Raw genomic sequence first — 21,994 nt, 5'->3', positions numbered from 1 at the left:
ACACTCACCACTAATTGGCCCACAATACCAGCCTCCATTGCCCAGTTAACTTTTCAAACAAGCAACTTTTGCAGTTTCCCATCCTGCGTTGCCCCTCATGGTTGGGAGGAGTTCCCCAGAAACATCCAAGAAGCTACCTCATTAGCCACCCTTCAAATCCCTCCTCAAAACTCTCCTTTGCCACGAGGCCTACCAAAAACTTGACAACCATTAGCGGCTGGTGTGCTGAGACCACTGCCCTAACACCAATATTGCCTCACGGCTTCCTTGTACCCCCTCCATCCCTGTCCGCATCCATCTGTCTTATACTTAGATTGTAATCTCTGTGGGGCAGGACCAACTTTTTGTTCTGAGTACAGCGCCTACCACAATGGAGTCCTGGTCAGTGACTAGGGCTCCTAGGCGCTATGGCTATACAAATAATAAATAAAGTCACAAGAAGCAGACAGACAAGGTCTGTAATAGTCAAACCAGTGAACCAAAGTTCCCCTTCATTTATTAACTGAACTGTGCCAACCCAACAGGAAGGGGCAGGGAACTGAGCGAACTAAGGGTGTCAGTGACCATTCAAGCAAGACTACTCCGATAAAAGGTCTCTCACAGCACCAAGAGCTACTCCCCTGAACAAGCACCAAAGCTTTTTACCTGATTAGCCCATCCTCTGCTGCGCTCCAGAAAGTGTTGGGCCACATAGGAGCCGTGGCAATACGCTTGACCCTGTTGGTGTGGTCACCAAACATGTGGATGGTTTCCTTGACAGTCAAGTCATGAACATGCACCTTGGAGTCTGCAGCTCCTGTGAGGAGGATCCGATCCCCTGAATGTGGCAAGAACTGTGGAATCATAGAATATCAGGGTTGGAAGGGACCTCAGCAGGTCATCTAGTCCAACCCCCTGCTCAAAGCAGGACCAATCCCCAATTTTTGCCCCGATCCCTAAATGGCCCCCTCAGGGATTGAACTCACAACCCTTGGTTTAGCAGGCCAATGCTCAAACCACTGAGCTATCCCTCCACAAAGAAGGAAGAACAGAGATTCAAACCTGGACGAGCTTCAGACATTTCAACTGCCATTTACAGTCATCCAACCTTAGTTATAGCCTAGCCGCTGCTGCATCTCCCTTTGCAACAAGCTGCTGTAGTTACAGTTACATCCTGAAAGAGCTGGGATCACTACAGGCAATAATGCAATAAAACAGGGGCTCCCGGCTGGGAAATCAAAGCTTGTCTGATAGCAGGTCATTCTTATTTGCAACAGGCAAAGCAACTCTTGCCTTCTTGCAGCATTTACGGAGAAGGTCAGACTGAGTCTAGATTGTAGGGCTCTGCATGCAGTCCCAACTCTGGCTACCACTGCTTGTGCTCAGCATGACACAAGTGACCAGCCTCCAGTTTTCCTTCAATAAGGAGGGATTGTTTGAAAACAAGTTCTTCCTCCATTTAAAGACTTCACAGGGAGATGTAAGAGAAACGTAAGCCACTCCCAACAACAGCAGAGTAGCAATCAAAGCCACGTGGCCAGAGAGCTATGTAAGGTTCTTATATGGTGCTCACTAATGTAATAATGGAGCACCTCTCAATCTTTATTCCTCACAGTACCCGCACTGAGGTAAGGAAATGCTATTATCCCCATCTGTAAAATGGAGAAACTGAGGCAGACCTGAGAGACTAAATCATTTGCCCAAGGCCCCACAGAATGTCTGTGCTGGAGCAGGGAACTGAACATAGGTCTCCTGAGTCCCAGGCTAGCACCCTAACCACTGGATCATCCTTTCTCTTTGCATGTGGAGTAACCTTCTGTAATTACGTACGTTCCTTGCATCTGCTTGCTGTACAAGTCTCTAACAATTTGACATACAACGCAGTTCTCTCTAAGGCATTTTTTTCCCACCTGGATTGATATAACCACCACTGCCAGTATTTATATGATATGTGGCCAAAATCAGAGAACTGCATAGACAGATGCAGAATACTACATCTAATATAACTTTTCCTAATACTGAAAGTCTTTACATTTAGTACTCTTTGGAGAACTTGCTTATGGAAAAATATTCCCCAGCAACATTTAAACAAGTTATTTTCATGCAAGTCAAACATGGAGCCCCATCCAACTGTGCCCTCTTTATACCTCTCGTTTTCAAACGCACACACCTGGGGCCTCACTCACCTTGACAGAGAAGATATTTGCAGTATGCCCAGTGTGCATAGAAAGAAGCTTCTTGTGATGCAGGGGATCCCAGACAATGGTGTGCTGGTCATCGGAGCCAGATGCCAGCAAGCTGAAAAAAACCAAGAGGGGAGAGTGCTACAAGCTTTGCTTCATTCCCAGCTGTGATTAGCTGCTCAGCCACTCATCCTGTAAGCCCCCATCCTGTCATTCACAACTGGTCCTCAAACGTGCCCCACACCAGAATCCATGAAGTGATTCATAAGTGCGTGCATAGGTGCTGACTCCGTGGGTGCTCTAGGGCTGGAGCACCCACAGGGAAAAATTGGTGGGTGCTCTGCACCTACCAGCAGCTCCCCACCCTGCCCCAGCTTACCTCATCTCACCTCCACCTCCTCCCCTGAGCGCACCTTCCCCGCTTCTCCTCCCATTGCTTGCCAGGAGGAGCTGTGGGAGGGAGGGAGGGGGAACGCGGCCCGCCCAGGGGAGGAGGCAGGGCGGGGATTTGGAGAAGGGGTTGGATGGGGTGGGCTGGGGGGCGCGAGCACCCACCGGCGCCAGGAGAAGTTGGTGCCTATGAGCGCACGGGTGTGCGTGTCAGGAGAAGCAGTCACAAGTGGCAGAACTGGTCTACTTCAGTGGAAGAGGCATGAAACAGGTGATCAGATGGTGGTGCCAACAGATGCCATGACCTTCAGCCTGAGAACTACTGCCTTGGAGCCAAATTCCTCCCTCAAGTACATGAAACTCCCATTGACTTATGGATTTGGGTGAGGACCAGAGGACAGAATGTAGGCCTTGGTAATTGGCTCAAACACAGCAGAGACTCTCCCTTACATTTCCCAGGTGGATATGGTTTACTTCACTTGTGCTAGTTATTAAACACAAATGCTTTAGCGTATGATAGTGCAGAGCAGAAGGTTATTAAATGGAGACAGGGACTCTTCTACCCTCTACTTCCCCACCAGAGAAGCACTCAGACTACAGCATAGGGAAAGAAAAAAAATCCCCTGCCCCAGCCCCATATAAGGGTACAAATTCCAAAGACCCACTGTGCCACAACCCTAGTTAAGTGGATGGTACTCTAGTCCTCTATGGAAGAGGATCCTTCACTTGCCATCCAGCCCCCGTTTCTTTTACCAACTCACAAGAGGAGCATTTCCAGATGCAGCCAACAAAATAAGCCTCATTTCCAAAACCTGGATTTATAGTTCAAAACCTTTAGCCTGAGCCCTCATTTACTTCACTGGGAAGAGGAAGTGGCCCCTTATGATAAGATGATCCTCAGCCCACTCATCGGAGAGCTTGGGCTATCAGTCTGTTCATCCCTGAATCGAGACACATACTTACTCTCCTTTCTCATTCCATTCTAGACAGTTGACACATCCAGAGTGACCCTGTGCAAAGAAGGGAAGAGAATGTTACGCAAACTGCAGACTTATCAAGGACTATTATGAGACAAGGACATAGCAAGCACCCCACACAACTTGTTCTGATATAAGCAGCTTTCCATTTCAGACACCCCTACCCACACCTCAGATAGGCATGCTCTAGCTTGTTGGGAAAAATAATAATTTACAACTGGATACAATAGCAGCTCAGCCTTAGAGGCTAACGCAGAGATACTGCTGCACACAAGGAAAGGTGACTTTGTTTCAAAAGCTCTTGGCTAGGCTGAGAATCATGTGCACAGATCCTTGGGGGAAGCAAGGAAGATACGCTTTCATTGCCTACCTCCCTTTGAGAAGCATCTTGCATTTGGGTGAATGTGCATAATACTTTCAGCCTATCTAACAAAGGATTACAAAAGGAACCGCTGGAGTGCCTACTCAGCATTTCAGGAGGTTGTGGGGGGAGAGGAAGACAGAGTTGAAGAGTGGGGGGGGGTGACTGAATTTGTACCAATGGGAAGACAAACTCTCAAAGATTTGTAATCTAGTTTCGGGAGCGTCAGACTGCAGTGACAATTCGCTTATTAGTTTCTAAGGAACTTACTGCAGTCACAAATGTCATAGGAAGAAGTCAGGCCATCAGACTTAACTAGAAGAGGTTTGCCTATGTCAAAAACAACTATGACTAGGATTAGTGCCTGTCCTGGGTACAAGACAGCTGATGTTGTAGGGAGTAGTAAGTTAGAGCCTAGTGCTAGAAGTGCTGCATGTTGAGGAGACAAACCAGGACTCTTAAGAGAGTTTATAAGTCTATGGAGCTCAGACAGGTGCGTGTTATGCAGTTTTTAAACGGGGGAACAGGTAGGTAGTTTTGTTCTTCTTGCACTGTTCACTTACCTGCAACTCTGCTTCTAGGCCCAGGCGTCGGATGAATGGGTCAGTGACATGATAGTGCCGCTCAAAGCCCAGGGCGCCCTTCTCCTATGTGAAGGAAAACCACCACACTTACTACAGCAAACACTCCCTTATCCCGAGGAGCAGAGTCAATCATTGAAAACACACAAACTCCCTCCCAAAATGGGCCAGGGCACCAGCCAGATGCCTTTCCTCTGTGTTTTCTTATCAGCTTGAAGAACACTCATGCACAGGGTATGTTGTATTCTCCAGTTCAGAAAGAGAGAGAAGCCATCATTTCACCACTATTAGCGATAAAACCCCAATTGCCAGGCACAGGTCCGGCACCTGAGATAAGCATCAGGGTGACCCAAGGAAAAGAAAAAAAAAAAAAAAAAAAAAAGGGTTGCCTGTTTTATATTTTTTGCCAAAAAGATACACCCAAGAGTTTGAAGGATGCCTGATCTTTTGGCAAGAACAGGCTGAAAGCCAGAAGCTTCAAGTCACAGCTGAAGGATAATGCAAGCACTAGATTAGAGCTATTCAGAAAAGCTACCATGACACATACAACCCTGTCCTGAAGAACCAACTGTCATTTTACTACAAAATCCACACTTGCATTTTCACTGTTCCAAGGCTATTCTCAGTCTTCCCGAGACCTTTAACCGCTAGACAGGAGATAGGTGGGATATTGAACTGGACAGCCTTCTTTGACACACAGACAGGGCAACAGAACAGAGGCGTACAACTGCAGTACTAAGAGAACAGTTACCACAATGCTGTGCCAATACAAACTCAGGACGGTTGTTTCCCTGTGTTCCTTAATGAGATCATCGATAGGTTAGTAGTGGGCTCAGATGAAGGGAGGCTAAATGCAGAGGCAGTATGTTCCTAGTTACACCATATATCACCCTAACTCTTTATTCATGAAATGCAGAGAGGCTCTATACCATTAAGCTTCTTATATAGACCTTGTCACCATAGAATCTGAGCCCCTTCTGGAAGTACATTCAGCAACAAGAGCCACATTAGTTCCTTCTCCCCCACAAGGATAAAGGTGTTTTTAAATAATTTAATAGAATACATGTATACTGTTTATATTTGCAAAAGTAAGATCAAAAAGAGTGCACCTTGCACTTGGAGCAGAAAATTGCAGGGTCTGATGGTTAATTCCTGTGAAAGTTCATTCCACGCTTTTGGATCGGCCCTTAAGAAAGCTCCACCCCATGTCCGAATGGGATCTACCCTTGGTGTGCATAGTTCCATTGTGCTTGAAGAGCAGAACTGTGCAGACAGGTTGCCAAAACTAATTAAAAAAATACAGGAGAAACCCAGAGGTCCAGGGGCTGCTTAGGCATGATTGAGGGGTGGCTGGGCCAAAGTTGAGTGGCATTGTGACCCTGTGCACCAGATCAAGTTGCCAACAAGTAGCACTACCCTGGTTGAAATATGGGATAAAAGGTGTCTGTCCCCTACTAAATCAGCTCAAGACGGTATTTTATTTAAATAAGGGACATCCCTTACAATACAGGACTATTGGCAACCCTACTTGCAGTCCTTGCCCTGGAGCTTTAGACAATTTTTTAGGTATCCTGAGCCCAAACCACTGAGCACCTAACACTTTAGTCTAGAGAGTGGCAGAGCAGCATGTGTATACTTTGTTGGTGTCATATTATAGGCCACGAATCAAGTTCCACTGCATTCCCCACTGTGGGCACAGGGCCATAGTGCAGGAAATTAAGGCAGAGCATTGGATGTTCTGCCCTCCTGCCCAATACCTGGAAAGGAGGCAGTGCTGGCATTATTATAATCTTGCATGTTTCATCTCATTCGTTCCTAAGCATTTACAAGTTTAAGATACAAACAATTAATACACCATACTACAACTCAAAGACACAATGGTAATGAGTGCCTTAGAAATACAAATACTAGCATGACAACAGTTTAGGAAAGAAAAAAGTTTAAAGAAAAGGAGGACTTGTGGCACCTTAGAGACTAACCAATTTATTTGAGCACAAGCTTTCGTGAGCTACAGCTCACTTCATCGGATGCATCCGATGCATGAAGCTTATGCTCAAATAAATTGGTTAGTCTCTAAGGTGCCACAAGTCCTCCTTTTCTTTTTGCAAATACAGACTAACACGGCTGCTACTCTGAAACCTGTCTCTATATACATAGAGAACATGAAACAATGGGTGTTACCATAAAGACTGTAACAAGAGTGACCAGGAAAGGTGAGCTATTACCAGAAAAGGGCGGGGGGGGGGGGGCGGGGGAGGGTACCTTTTTTAGTGATAATCAAGGTAGGCCATTTCCAGCAGTTGACAAGAACAGTAGGAGGGGAAACAAAGAGAAATAAGTTTTACTTCATGTAATGACCCATCCACTCCCAGTCTCTATTCAAGCCTAAGTTAACTGTATCCAATTTGCAAATTAATTCCAATTCAGCAGTCTCTCGTTGGAGTCTGTTTTTGAAGGTTTTTTTTTTGTTGAAGAATGGCCACTTTTAGGTCTGTAATCGAGTGACCTAAGAGACTGAAGTGTTCTCCAATTGGTTTTTGAGTGTCACAATTCTTGACATCTGATTTGTGTCCATTTATTCTTTTATGCAGACTGTCCAGTTTGGCCAATGTACATGGCAGAGGGGCATTGCTGGCACACGATGGCATATATCACATTGGTAGATGTGCAGGTGAAAGAGCCTCTGATAGTGCGGCTGATGTGATTAGGCCCTATGATGGTGTCCCCTGGATAGATATGTGGGCACAGTTGGCAACGGGTTTTGTTGCAAGTATAGGTTCCTGGGTTAGTCTTTTTGTTGTGTGGTGTGTGGTTGCTGGGGAGTATTTGCTTCAGGTTGGGGGGCCAAAGGAAACTGCTCAGGAAGTTAAAGAATAGACTTGTCAGAGCTGAAACTTGGCCAGGGCTCAGAGGTTAACACCTCTAATCTACTAAAGGGATTTTAATTGATCACAAGTCACCAGAACCTCTTGGGTTTCATCCAGATGGTAACTCCATCAGTACAGTATCCCCAACACTATGCTTGGGCAGTAGTTCAATATCTACTCTGAAGGAAAGTGCCCCCTACCTAATCCACAGCACAACTTCCTGCAGCAAAGTTTCCCAGCCAAGTGTCAATCCTTCTGAAAACTAACAAGATCTCAGCAAGATGGGGTATGGCAGAGATTAGTTCTGTGAAGACTATCCCCACAGAACTGCTCCAGCATGAACATTACACTCTCCTTACCCATCCACCAACCACAAATAAGTGTCTTGGATGACACATACCTTGATCTGCCTGTGGATGAGGTCTCGAGTAATGTTTACTTTTGCCATCTTCTCACAATGAGGCAGACAAAAGAAAGCTATAGGGGGAGGTGCAGTGCATCCAAGCATTCCAACAAAGCGGAGATCCACAGTAAAGACATTTAATTACCTACAAACAGAGAAAGAAAAACTTAACAGGTCATTTATACACATGGCTAATTAAGTGTTGTCTCCAATTAATGGCAGTGCTGAGCTCCCTTCGCAAAAAGAACTGGTGAGGCTCATGCAAGGCTCCTCCATGAAACTCAGGAGTGAGAAGCAGGGACTCAGAAGGGAAGAAGGCTGACAGTAAAATGACAGAACAATTGTTTCTAGGGAAGCCCTGTGAGAAGCAGAGACCTTGAAAGTACTGAGGCTGTCAATGATGCAAGTCTTGGGTCCCTCCAACCCCCAACCCAATCAATGTAATAAGAGTACTGGGCTAGTCTACACCAGAAGGGCTACTGCGTCACAGCCGCATCGATGCAGTGCATCTGGTGAAGATGCTCCATGTCGACGGGAGATAGCTCTCCCATCGGCATAATAAAACAACCTCTGTGAGAGGCAGTAGCTATGTTGGTGGGAAAAGCTCTCACTGGTGCTTAGGTCAGTGTAACTTACATCATGCAGGGAGTGGCTTATTCACACCCCTGAGCGACAGACATTATATAGACGTAAGTGATAGTGTGTACAAGCTCTTCCATATGTATGCTTTCTAGCCTTTTGCTTCTAGTCAGGAGGCTCTATTTTAAAAGGAAAACAAATCGCAACTGATCACCACTACATTTGATTATGAACTACAGTAAATTACTAGAAGAGCACAAGTGTTCCTTCAATATGATAAAGACTAATTAGCGATCAGACATCGCTGCCATCTTGACAGTTCAGATCAGCAAATGGTGACTTTTTGAATGCAAGGAGGGATCGGTTTTGAACAAACTTAAGCGAGATAATAAAAGTGGTTAATTTTCGGGGAGTATATTAACATAACTTGCCTTTGAAATGTGAGTCTCAGCATACGAATGTGAAATACATTCTTGTGTCTCAATCCTGTTCTCAACAGGAGGTCCAGCTGATGGGAGTATAAATAAAACATCAGCTCTCAGTGAGGTTAATCTCATTCAATTATTAAGGATGCTGTACCTGTCACTGTTTCAATATTTTTAAACCCAGCTTTGAAAGTTCAAGTTTTAATATACCTTCTATGTTATAGGGCACCAGAATTAAACGTGACATTCTCTTTAACGAGAGTTCATGAGAACTAATCTAGCTTGCTCTCACTATACAACTCCAAATAAGGGTAACATTAAGGATCTTATTTAAACCTGTAAGAATCAGGAAATGCTAAGCAGAGATTGAAATTCAGGTATAACAGGGAATGTTAGAACTCCTAAACGTGAACTTTTCAGCTGTGTGTAGCAGTCATTGATCAGATAAATAGGTCTTGGTGAATGGGGTTGTGGAGAAGAAACAAGGTGGGATAGCCTGTCACCCCAGAAGCCTGGGAACAATTCCTAGAATAGATCAGGAGAGACAATGAATGTTATTGTCTTATTCTTACCTCTTTGCACACATCTTAAAACAAGATTTTGTAAATTCTGCACATCAGAAGTTCAAGGTTTGAACAGAAGAAGGTGCTGCAGATCAGGATGAGAAGATGGGAGTTTGGACAGCATATCTGTAGCATATCTAGGTATGGCCAGCACTACTGGGCCTTCGCTAGTCAATCCAGATTTTGTTTACACATGAAGTGTTACCAGAAAGCTGGTGTGTATGCCCATTAAGAGGCCTTACATTTTCAAGTGATCTTAACATTACCCATATTAATCCCACCTCCCAGACTCAGTGTTAAAAGGCAGCATTGTGAACGCATACAAGTCATCAATATTTCTAACCTTGAGGTAAGATGATTAAACTATCAGATTTTTTTTAAACTAACCTCTGGTTATCCAGGCCAGTTTATCAACAATGTTGATAAATTCCATAAGGGAATAACACGTCTTCTATGAAAGAAAAGGAGTACTTGTGGCACCTTAGAGATTAACAAATTTATTTGAGCGTAAGCTTTCATGAGCTACAGCTCACTTCATCGGATGCATTCTATGGTTAGCCCAGCAGCAAACCCAGTGGAAACAAATAAGATGTCACACTCCCTTCCAGATATTTTTTTGTGCAGAATGGGGATGGGGAGTTGGCTCCTACCTCCCCTTCTATGCCCAACACTGGGCAAAGGAGATCAGCCTGACTCAGCAACTCAGAGGCAGACACAGAACTGCAGGGCCCCCAGAAGCACAGGGCACCAAATCATTACTTGTGCCCAAGGCACAAGGTAAAAAACATCAATGTGCAAAATAAACTACTTTGTCAGAGAAACCAGTAAAGACTGTTTCCAGTCAGTCACTTTTCTGCTAGGCTCAGAGTGAAGATAAGAGAATTTCTACTGACCTCTCTGGGAAGGGAGCTTCCAGTTTTGATAGACTGACTTTTCAGCGGTAAGCTTCACCTGTGATCTTTCCCACAGTACCTCCGTGTCAATCTTTCCAAGCAACAGGTCTCTACCTGCACTTCTTCCAGAGTGAATCTCCATGGCTTACTCAACTTTACACTGTCTTGCCAGGCTACAAAACCCCCTATTCCCAGTGTACGGTCAGTATTCTATACCCCTTTGCAGTCTCTCACGCGTGCACCCCCAATGACAGCCTTCACTAATTACCTTCCCTCTCTCTGATGAGAGCCCCACGGTTCTACAACTCTGCCCGGGGCATCAGATCCCATTTCCACCAGTGATAACATGATAGGCCCAACTGGATTTGGCATCTACATGACTACGGCCTCCATGAACCTGTGATCAGAGGTAGATAAAAGTGCTTCAAAACCACTCTTTCTAAACAGACATATGGTCCATTCACCCCAAGGTACACAGCACACAGATAAAAGGGTTAGTATCCCAAGAGCTCTGCACGTCTGGGTCTTGCCTAAATCTTATCACTTCTTCAAAAACGTAGGCAAGCCTGGCTGCCTCAAATGCCACAGGGCCTCAGACCAACTGCCCCTGTTGCATTCTCTGCCTCAGTCCCTCCCCATGTAAGGGTTTCATAGAATCACAGAAGTGTTTGACTGGAAGGGACCTTGAGAGGTCTTCTAGTCCAGTCCCCTGCACTCATGGCAGGACTAAGTATTATCTAGACCATCCCTGACAGGTGTTTGTCCAACCTGCTCTTAAAAATCCACAATGATGGAGATTCCACCACCTCCCTAGCCAATTTATTCCAGTGTTTAACCACTCTGACAGAAAATTTTTCTTAAGGTCCAATTTGAATCGCCCTTGCTGCAATTTAAGCCCATTGCTTCTTGTCTTATCCTCAGAGGTTAAAGAGAACAATTTTTCTCCCTCCTACTCATAACAACCTTTTTCGAAAACTGTTGTGCCCACTCAGTCTTTTTTTCTCTCCAGACAAAACATTTTGGTTGCTCTCCTCTGGACTTTCTCCAATTTGTCGTAATCTTAACTGGACTATTGTGTCCAGTTTTGGACACCACATTTCAGGCGAGGCTTTATCAGCTCAGAGTAAAGTGGAAGAATTACTTCTTGTGTCCTGCTTACAACACTCCTGTTAATTCATCCCAGAATGATGTTCACTTTTTTTTGCAACAGTGTTACACTGTTGACTAATTTAGCTTGCAATCTGCAGATCCCTTTCCGCAGTATTCTTTCCAAGGCAGTCATTTCCCATTTTGTACGTGTGCAATTAATTGTTCCTTCCTAAGCGGAGTACTTTGCATTTGTCTTTATTGAATTTCATCCTATTTATTTCAGACCATTTTGAATGTTAATCTTATCCTCAAAAGCACTTGTCACCCCTCCCAGCTTGGTATCACCCACAAACTTTATAAGTGTACTCTCTATACCATTATCTAAATCATTAAGATATTGAAGAGAACCGGTCCCAGGACCGATCCCTGTTTCCCCCTAAGCAGCTACTGATCACTCCCCGCACTTCCCTCTTCCTCTCCAGACAGGAATTTTTAACGATTTCATGTCCTTCTGATCTTAAGACCCCAGACCTGTAAAAATAAGCCTATTACTTGGCTGGAGTCAGGCATGTAGGCACATCCAAATTAATAGCCCACCCATAGTTCTCTAAAGGATCCTTGAAGCATTCCCTTGCCCCACCCCCCTCCCAGGGAGATAGCAGAGAGAGGTATAACACAACCCAATGTCTGGAGGGTGAAGTGATTCTTACTGGAAAGAAGGCACACATTTTTAACAGTGAAGGTAATGAAGAACTGGAACAATTTACCAGCGGTCGTGGTGGACTCTCCATCACTGATCATTTTTAAATCAAGAATGGATGTTTTTCTAAAATATCTGTTCCAGGAATTATTTTGGGGAAGTTCAATGGCCTGTGTTACACAGGAGGTCAGATTACATCAACAGTTTTCAAACTGCAAGGCATACCCCCCTAGGGGGGGCCTGGAGGAACGTTTGGTGGGGCTCAGACAGGGAGCGTCACCTCCACCCCCGACTCACTTCAGTGGGCCACCCAGCCTGTGCACAGGTCAGTATCAAAGCCTCCATGCCCAGTGCTGGCTCCAGCCTTGGGGATCTATATCTTATCTCTAGCCATTGTATTGTTTCCTGCTTCTTCTAATAACCCCTTTTAATTCAATTCTATGTGGTCAGTCGGAATGCCAAGCAGGTAAGCTGACGTACATTAAAATCTTCATAAAAATGAAGATCTCCCTCCTTCTCCACATAGACCAACACAAACTGAACATTTAAACAAGAGTAGGGGACTTCCCAAATTCTTCAACTTATTAACACTGGCCCAAGAAAAGCATTTACAGTCTCTCAGAAAGTTCCATTTATGAATAACTCCCCCCCCCCTCCCCTCCGCTTACAATTCTGAACATCGTGAACTACCAGTTCGCTGAAGGAGCACAGAGACAAGCCAGTCATTCGCTATTTTTGCGAGAGGGGCCAGCTTTTGGGATTGAGTAATGAGATATGGAGTCTCGACTCATTTGACCATTCCGACTCAGCCCAGTTTTGCTGTAACCAGAAGGGTGTTCTGCTCAGCTGGCTGGCAGTTTGGTAGCTCATTTGGAATGAGTTTGGGATGTCATAGTTTCGCTCTCAGTGACAAGCGTCCCCAGAACCACCAATGAAGCCTTTTGTTAGGATTCTCAGAGCAGTCAATAGGGCTCAGCTACCCCTTTGCCCGTACTGGTGGTCATTCCATGGCATGATTTAGGAATATTAGTGGGACAGGGCACATAAACGCCCCAGTGCTTCCCATGCTGTACCTGTTCTGCAGCTATATGAAGAATTTCTGTCTTCAGGTCTGGCAATCCTGCGTATCAGTAGTACTAAATGTCAAAAAAAAAAAAAAAGGGAAAAGAGCAAGTTACTCTTACAACAAGATACTCGTCTTTGCTAAGGACTGTCCCAACTTGAAGTCATTACCACCACTGCACAAGTCTATAAGTGAACAATTTGCAGTTCTATTAAATACCCCCCGCCCATGCCCCTTAACCCAGAAAGGACATTTGCACATTTATTTTTAAGCATTTGGCTGATACAAGAGCAAGAGGGGAATGGCTTGGGACAAAATGGTCAAGCTGCTTACTCACATGCTTTCCAGTTTACTTTTGCCTAGTAAGAATTTGGTCTTGATTCTGAATTTTGTGATTTTTAAACACTGGTCTGGAAGAATTTTGTAAGTCTATGTGTCTTGGAAGTGGTGGTGGTTCGGAGAGAAAGTTTGAAAAATTGCTTTTTTCTTTCTTCATCTACCCCTTCATTGCTCAACAGGTCTTCAGAACCAAACCTGCAAGATCCTAAATCCTTCTTCAAGAGAACTTATTTTAAACTTAAGATCTGTCCAGTTGGACTGCAGGCCCTGAATGATCACCTAGTGGTTTGAGAAGGGGACTGGGAACCAGGATCTCCCAACTTCTAATCCTAGATCAGGCATGGTCTGTAGTCCCGGGAAAGTCAAAGAAAGTTAGGACTGGAAGAGACCTCGAGTGGTCATCTAGTCCAGCCTACTGTACTGAGGCACGACAAGGACACCTAGATCATCTCTCAATGGTGTTTGTCTAACCGGTTCTTAAAAACCCTGGGGATTCCACAACCATTATAGTTTGAAAGTTTTTCCTAACATCTAACCTAAATTTCCCTTGCTACAGATTAAGCCAATTACTTCTTGTCCTACCTTCAGTGGACATGGAGAACAATTGACCATCATCTTCTTTGTAACAGCCCTTAACATATTTGAAGACTTATCAGGTTCCCCCTCTCTCCACCCCCACCCCATCTTTTCTCAAGATGAAACATGCCTAGTTTTTTTTTTAAACTTTTCTTCATAGGTCAGGTTCTCTAAACCTTTCATAATTTTTGTTGCCCTCTTCTGGACTCCCTCCAATTTGTTCACATCTTTCTTAAAGGGTGGCAGTGCTCAGAACCAGACAAAATATTCCAGTTGAACCCTCACCAGTGCCAACAGAGCAGGACAATTACCCACAGTGTCTTACATACAATACTCCTTTCGATACATCCCAGAATATTAGCCTTTTCGCAACTGCATCATTGTTGAGCCATTCGATTTGTGATCCATTATAGCCCCCAAATCCTTTATAGCACTACTACTGCCTTGCCGGCTATTCCCCATTTTGTAATTGTGTATTTGATTTTTTCCTTCCTAAGCATAGTACTTTGCACTTGTTTTTATTACATTTCATCTTGTTGATTTCAGAGCCATTCTCCAATTTGTCAAGGTAGTTTTGAATTCAGATCCTCTCCTCCAAAGTAAAAGCAATCCTCCACCCCGCAATCTGACATAATCTGCAAATCACAATCTCTGCCTCACTTTCGCCACATGTTTGATGCTTACCTAACCCACAAGAGTGTTGCATGGGCTAGTTAGTGTTTAAAGTGCTTTACAGATAATGAGCACTATGTAAGTGCTCATTATTAATAAACCGGATGGCCACTCTGCTAGCCATCCTATCTTACTCTTAAGATTTAAAGATAATTGTCCCTGATTAATTTAGAAACAGATCCCAAAATAAAGTTTAGATTAAGGCTCTTAAACCTTATGGATCTCCTGGGAAGTACATCTAAGGGCTTCTAATTATTCTTGGCCAAATGATTACTGGATGTCCCACTTTTTCACTAGGAGGGTGGTGAAGCACTGGAATGCATTACCTAGGAAGGTGGTGGAATTTCCATCCTTAGAGGTTTCTACTGTCAGGCTTGACAAAGCTCTGGCTGGGATCATTTAGTTGGGGATTGGTCCTGCTTTGAGCAGGGGGTTGGATTAGATGACCTGCTGAGGCCCTTTCCAACCCTGATCTTCTAGGATTCTAAAAGGCCATGCACATTCGTTACCCCCAACAGAACATATCAGTCAATGTATGTTTCTCTAGCAGCAGGTCTCTCAGCCCATATGGCTCATTTTTAGATATTTCCTAGTTATTCAGAAAAGCATGTTTTGAGCCACCCTGGCTGGAATCTGTTTAAGAGCAAACTGGTTTAATTTTGTTTATTTTATATATAGTTCTATACCATATAGCTGGGAGTATTTTGTCAGGGATCTTGATGATCACTTTAGATAAGCTATTACCAGCAGGAGAGTGGGGTGGGAGGAGGTATTGTTTCATGGTGTCTGTGTATATAATAATGTCTTCTGCAATTTCCACAGTATGCATCCGATGAAGTCAGCTGTAGCTCACGAAAGCTCATGCTCAAATAAATGGGTTAGTCTCTAAGGTGCCACAAGTCCTCCTTTTCTTTTTGTCAGGGAGTTTCTTGAATGTCCCTGGCATAATAGTGCCCCACCGCAGTCTGTAGCTACAGCACCTCAAGCTATGAGCCAGATCAGGCTAAAGACTCAGATGGGACAGAGATGTTGCAGGAAAAACCACGGTGCTCCAGGAAGTACAGTGGGACCTAATACCTTAGGGAAGAACCTCAGGCCATGCCTTGAAAGCCAGCTAATATGCAAAACTATAAGGGGCATCTGATCTACTTTTACAAGGCTTGGTTTAATACAACCACATTTTTCTTCACCCCACCTGTGACTCCAACTAGTTTCTACCATTTTCTTTCCTTTGCTAGGAACCCCTTTACATTCCCATCTCTTCGTTCACTTGGTTTCTTTCCCGGCACTCCATACAGCATTCTCCACCGAGGGAGAAAGCACTAATTGAATTATTATTTTGTTACTTTAAAGTTCAGTTCAATATTCGCATCTCGGTGAGAGACAAGATCAGAAAGTCTGATATCCTCCGCTTTCCTGATCTCTCCCCTCTAAAATGAGAGATTTTTTTCTGCTACAAGGTAGGGAGACTGGGTACGTCAAGGGATTAGTAGTGAGACGGAGGCGTCTCACCTCCGGGACCTGGGCTGGATTCAAACCAGTGACAATAGAGAATTAGCCACCTTTGGCTTTTCTATGGTTTGTGCAAAACAAGTGGGTGTGTTTCGGATCTGTTCCTAGTAGATATATCCATGTCATAAAATCATCATCAGACTCTCCCCTCCCTGTTGATAGTCTCAGAGAGGGAAAGGGGCAAATGCATTTGGAAGCCCCCCTCCCCAAGCAGGCATTGGCATCTCTTGGGAAGAAAGGATTGCTCCCTACCATTGTGCCACATTCTACAGTAAACTTACACGATTACTACCGATGCACTATCTGTGCTGTGGGTAACTTCACTCTGGGTACATGCAACATTGAACTCTTATACTACTAAAAAACACTAAAGCAATATAAAACAGGCCAGGGTATTAGGCCACATTGGAACATATTTCCCATACAAACCTCATACAGTTGTCCTTATGATCAACTCAGTTAATCCAGAGCAGATTTTTCCTTTAATTACCTGCTGCTCACCGTTCCACAAAGTCTGGAGATACTGCAGATGGGATTTCATCCTTACACTCTTCTCACACTCTTCCCCATCCTCTGTAGCACTTTTTCATAATTCATAACAGAACAATCCTGTGCAGGTGATGCTGGAGAACAGACAAGGTCTACAAAGGCAGCTGACACTTTGCAAAGTTTGATCTCTTAAAGTTTGCAGCCAAAAGTTAATGATCTGCAGAATTCTACAGGCTTTGGCCTCACCAGCCTCCCAGTTAATGTTTGTGGAGCTAAAATACTTTAGGAGCACAGATGGCAGCAGTTTCCTGGAAAGACACTCCCAAAGGACTCCACAAAAGAGTTACAAGATTTACCAGACTAGTTCACCCAGTAGTCCTGCTAATTGCTCAAGAACACTCTGTGCCTTCTTGGTCAACTCCAAGTGACCCCTGCAGCAGGAAGCCACTACAGTCAAAATGCAGATAGCTGTAGTCCTTGATCTGTTTTGTATCTCAGAGTCCTACTAGATTTTTGTATGAACAACAGATTTAGTTTAACCCACTAACTAGCCTTCCTCCCCAAAAATCATCCCCCCCACACACACACCTCTCTTATACTTAAAAGAAAAGGAGTACTAGTGGCACCTTAGAGACTAACCAATTTATTTGAGCTAGTACTCCTTTTCTTTTTGCGAATACAGACTAACACGGTTGCTACTCTGAAACCTGTCCCTATACATACAGTTACCTACACATGTATACAGAAGTTTCCTGTGAGCTTGACAGTTTTTGTACTTCAAAGTTCAAACCTGGTATCACTTACGCTTCAAAAAAGTTCTGCCAACACCAAGTGAATAGGAAGGAGTCCTCTAGGAAACCACAGAGGTTGTCATTAAATGAGTGATCTAATCCCAAACCTCTTGGACATAATTCAGGGTTCTCAGACTGTAAATCCAAGGCCACCCAAAAAAAAGTCATATTTTGATTTCTACCTCCCCATGGTCCTTTCAGAAATATGATTTATCTCAAGGAAAAACTTCAACACACAAACTATTTTCACCCATCCAACACAAACTAGCACTCACAACACACTAGCTCCACCCACCTCTTTCCCCCATGCCTACCACAGTGTCATTGCTCCTTGATAAGTTTCCCTTTTAACAAGGCTTAGAAAAGTAGGGGAAATAAACTAGTGGGGGGCAGAAATGCAGCACAAAGTGCTGTCAGCAGCAGTCAACCCCTAGGAACAAAGGGGAAAGAGAGAATGGGGACAGAGCCGCTATCTAACACTTCAGACATCTGGGCCATCAGAGAAAGAAGCTGGTCAGAATGGGATGAGGCAGGTGGGAAAGCAACTACAGATTTGGCAGCACCAGCTCACAACATGGAGGGGTTCTTAGCTTTCTGTCACAGGGGAGCTCGGATATGCCCAGAATGAAGCTAACCCACACAACAGACACAGCATGGGCTGCAATACTGCAAACTTACTTTAAATTGCATCCTTCCAGAGCCACTCATCCCTGAACTGGCATAATCACCCTCTTGGGATTAGAGCGGAGACTAAGAAACAACAGCCCGTAGGTGCAAGTGGCTCATTGGCCTGGCAGAGGAAGGGATCCAACAGGAGGAGCAACAAAGGCCTGGCAACCCCCAGGCGCGGTTTATCAATTCCAAGGCCAGGAGGAACCATTGTGCTCATCGAGTCTGACCTCCTGCGTAGCACAGGCCACAGAACTCCCTCAAAGTAATTCCTTTTGAACTAGAACACACATCTTTTAAGAAAACATCCAGTCTTGGTTTAAAAGTTGCCAGTGACTGAGAATCCACCACAACCAGTGGTAAATTGCTCCAATGGTCAATTACTCTCACTGTTAAAAATGTACGCCTCATTTCCTATTTGAATTTGTCTAGCTTCACCTTCCAGCCCTTGGCTCTTGATATACCTTTGTCCGATAGACTGTAGAGCTCATTATCAATATTTGCCCCCCATGCAGGTACTTAGAGACAGATCTAGCCACCTCTTAGCTTAAAGTGAAAGTTAAATAGATGGCGCTCCTTGAGCCTGCCATTACAAGGCATGTTTTCCAATCCTTTAATCATGTTGGTGGCTCTTCTCTAATCGATCAACATCCTTCTTGAATTGTGGACATCAGAACTTAGACACAGGATTCCAGCAGTAGTCCCAACAGCGCCAAACACAGAAGTAAAATAACCTCTCTACTAGAAATCTGCTCGGGCCTAATTTTTAGGTCCAACCCAAGCTGGAGAGGGTCAAGTAGTTTTTTGACCATACCTTGACCATTCCTACCAAAGGTGAGCCAACGCCACAGCTGCCATCACCCCCTCTTGCCCATGGGGTCAGCATGGCAGCTATCGATGCAGGTGGCTGCATGCCCTATTCCTGCCATCCACCACGGCCTGCTGTGTGTGCACTGCAGAGCGAGAGGCACTGCCACTCCTTGGCACACTCAATCCGCAACACACAGAGTGCGGCTGGGGATGGTGGACAGCAGAAAGGCTGCCACCGGTGCATGCAGCTGCCATCACACTGACCCTACAGGGAGGAGGAAGAGAGCTAATCTAACCCAAAACTGATCTCGTTCTTTTCCCACCTGACCCCAACATGTGCAGTTGGGTCCCCATCGGGTTCAGGTCATGTTGCAGGGCTCCAGTCCCTACTCCTAAAATCCTGCATATGACTTCTCAGAGGGATCAGCTTGGTTGGGGCAGTGTTTGTGGAGGGTCTTTGTTTTGTTTTTAAACAAACTCAGACTTATACTAGGTTTTCAAACCCAGTTGTCCAGAGGCGGGTGTCACTACGGAATAATCCTAGATACCTGGGAGGAACAAGGACTTGGCTGGGAGTCAGGAGGAGGGATGGCAACACATCACCTGTCAAGGGACAGGAAGCTGGGCAGAGATGTCAGGGCAAGGGAAATAGGGGGAGGGAGGAAAGTTACCAGATGGGGATGGAGAAGAAAGTGGGGAGAACAGGGAAGGCATGGGGGCAGGGGGGGCAGCCAGGGAGGGAAGCAGTTAGTTAAGGGAGTGGACAAGCAAAGCAATTACCTGCCAGGGGTCACGCAAGGGCAGTAGGTATGCAAAGGGCAGGCAGACATGCCGGGGGGGAGTGGAGGCAGTTGGGGGGCAGGAGGAGAAAGGAGTGACAATGTAGGGAAAGAAGCAGTTACTTGGGAGGGGTAGGGCAGGGGGTGTAGCAGGGAAGAGAACGGGTAGTTACTTGTCATGAGAATGCAGCAGTGAGGATATGAAGATGGGACAGTCACCTGTCAGGGCAGGGGGCAGTTACCTGGCCGGGGGGGTGGGGGGGGGGCGGGAGCCAGGGGCGTAGTGGCGGGGGGGGGGCAGTTACCTGGACGGGGGCGCGGCAGGGCAGAGGGCGTAGTGGCGGGGGGGGGGGGCAGTTACCTGCCCGGGGGGGCAGGGCCGGGATGTAGGGGCGGGGGGGGCAGTTATCTGCCCGGGGGGGGGCAGGAGCCAGGGGTGTAGTGGCGGGGAGAAGGGCAGTTACCTGGCCGGGGGGGGGGGCAGTTACCTGGCGGGGGGGGGGGGCAGGGCCGGGGGTGTAGTGGCGGGGGGGGCAGTGCAGTTACCTGGCCGGGGAGGGGGGCAGGGCTGGGGGTGTAGTGGCGGGGGGGGGGGCAGTTACCTGGACGGGGGGGGACGGGAGCCAGGGGCGTAGTGGTGGGGGGGGCAGTTACCTGGATGGGGGCGCGGCAGGGCAGAGGGCGTAGTGGCGGGGGGGGGGGGGGGCAGTTACCTGCCCGGGGGGGCAGGGCCGGGATGTAGGGGCGGGGGGGGCAGTTATCTGCCCGGGGGGGCAGGAGCCAGGGGTGTAGTGGCGGGGAGAAGGGCAGTTACCTGGCCGGGGGGGCAGGAGCCAGGGGTGTAGTGGCGGGGAGGGAGGGCGGTTACCTGGCCTGGGGGAGGGGGCAGGGCCGGGATGTAGTGGAGGGGGGGTGCCAGTTACCTAGCCGGCTGGGGGGGCAGTTACCTGGCGGGGGGGGGGGGCAGGGCCGGGGGTGTAGTTGCCGGGGGGGGGGCAGTTACCTGGCCGGGGAGGGGGGCAGGGCCGGGGTGTAGTTGCGGGGGTGGGGCAGTTACCTGGCCGGGGAGGGGGGCAGGGCGGCAGTTACCTCGCCTGGGGAAGGGGGCAAGGCCGGGATGTAGTGGCGGGGGGGGGGACAGTTACCTAGCCGGGGGGGGGGGGGCAGGGCCGGGGGTGTAGTGGCGAGGTGGGGGAGGGCAGTTACCTGGCCGGGGAGGGGGGCAGGGCCGGGGGTGTAGTGGCGGGGGGGGGGGCAGGGAACATACCTGGCCGGGGAGGGGGGCAGGGCCGGGGGTGTAGTGGCGGGGGGGGGGGGCAGGGCAGTTACCTGGCCGGGGGGGGGGGGGGAGGGCCGGGGGTGTAGTGGCGGGGGGGCAGGGCAGTTACCTGGCCGGGGAGGGGGGGGGCAGGGCCGGGGGTGTAGTGGCGGGGGGGGGGGGCAGGGCAGTTACCTGGCCGGGGAGGGGGGCAGGGCCGGGGGTGTAGTGGCGGGGGGGGGGGGGCAGGGCAGTTACCTGGCCGGGGAGGGGGGCAGGGCCGGGGGGTGTAGTGGCGGGGGGGGGGGGGCAGGGCAGTTACCTGGCCGGGGAGGGGGGCAGGGCCGGGGGTGTAGTGGCGGGGGGGGGGCGGCAGGGCAGTTACCTGGCCGGGGGGGGGGGCAGGGCCGGGGGTGTAGTGGCGGGGGGGGGGCGGCAGGGCAGTTACCTGGCCGGGGAGGGGGGCAGGGCCGGGGGTGTAGTGGCGGGGGGGGGGGGGCAGGGCAGTTACCTGGCCGGGGAGGGGGGCAGGGCCGGGGGTGTAGTGGCGGGGGGGGGGGGGCGGCAGGGCAGTTACCTGGCCGGGGGGGGCAGGGCCGGGGTGTAGTGGGGGGGCAGTTACCTGGCCGGGGGGGGGCAGGGCCGGGGTGTAGTGGGGGGGCAGTTACCTGGCCGGGGGGGGGCAGGGCCGGGGTGTAGTGGGGGGGCAGTTACCTGGCCGGGGGGGGGCAGGGCCGGGGTGTAGTGGGGGGGCAGTTACCTGGCCGGGGGGGGGCAGGGCCGGGGTGTAGTGGGGGGGCAGTTACCTGGCCGGGGGGGGGCAGGGCCGGGGTGTAGTGGGGGGGCAGTTACCTGGCCGGGGGGGGGGCAGGGCCGGGGTGTAGTGGGGGGGCAGTTACCTGGCCGGGGGGGGGGCAGGGCCGGGGGGTAGTGGGGGGGCAGTTACCTGGCCGGGGGGGGGCAGTTACCTGGCCGGGGGGGGGGCAGGGCCGGGGTGTAGTGGGGGGGGCAGTTACCTGGCCGGGGGGGGGCAGGGCCGGGGGTGT

General features: G+C 48.1%; 1 protein-coding gene across 6 annotated transcripts in view; it reads right to left on the bottom strand.

The window, feature by feature from the left end:
• The window catches only part of WDTC1 (WD and tetratricopeptide repeats 1), a 47,118-nt gene that overhangs the window by 23,620 nt on the left and 1,504 nt on the right, over positions 1-21,994 (bottom strand). For 2 of the 6 annotated variants that reach the window (XM_043532291.1, XM_037881544.2), the window contains exons 2-7: positions 13,064-13,126; positions 7,739-7,886; positions 4,454-4,537; positions 3,516-3,562; positions 2,166-2,277; positions 646-833 (exon numbers count right to left, since the gene is read on the bottom strand). In XM_043532291.1, the coding sequence (XP_043388226.1) occupies positions 646-833; positions 2,166-2,277; positions 3,516-3,562; positions 4,454-4,537; positions 7,739-7,846 (539 nt within the window). In that variant the 5' untranslated portion in view covers positions 7,847-7,886; positions 13,064-13,126. Of the gene's footprint in view, positions 1-645; positions 834-2,165; positions 2,278-3,515; positions 3,563-4,453; positions 4,538-7,738; positions 7,887-8,751; positions 8,829-10,469; positions 10,599-13,063; positions 13,127-21,994 lie in introns of all 6 variants that reach the window. The other 4 variants (XM_043532289.1, XM_037881545.2, XM_037881546.2 and 1 more) reach the window with 4 other exon arrangements.

The sequence above is a fragment of the Chelonia mydas genome, chromosome 19 (assembly GCF_015237465.2).
Source record: "Chelonia mydas isolate rCheMyd1 chromosome 19, rCheMyd1.pri.v2, whole genome shotgun sequence".
Taxonomy (NCBI): domain Eukaryota; kingdom Metazoa; phylum Chordata; order Testudines; family Cheloniidae; genus Chelonia; species Chelonia mydas.
Note: the sequence above shows the minus strand (reverse complement) of the source record. Positions and strands in the feature narration are given on the sequence as shown.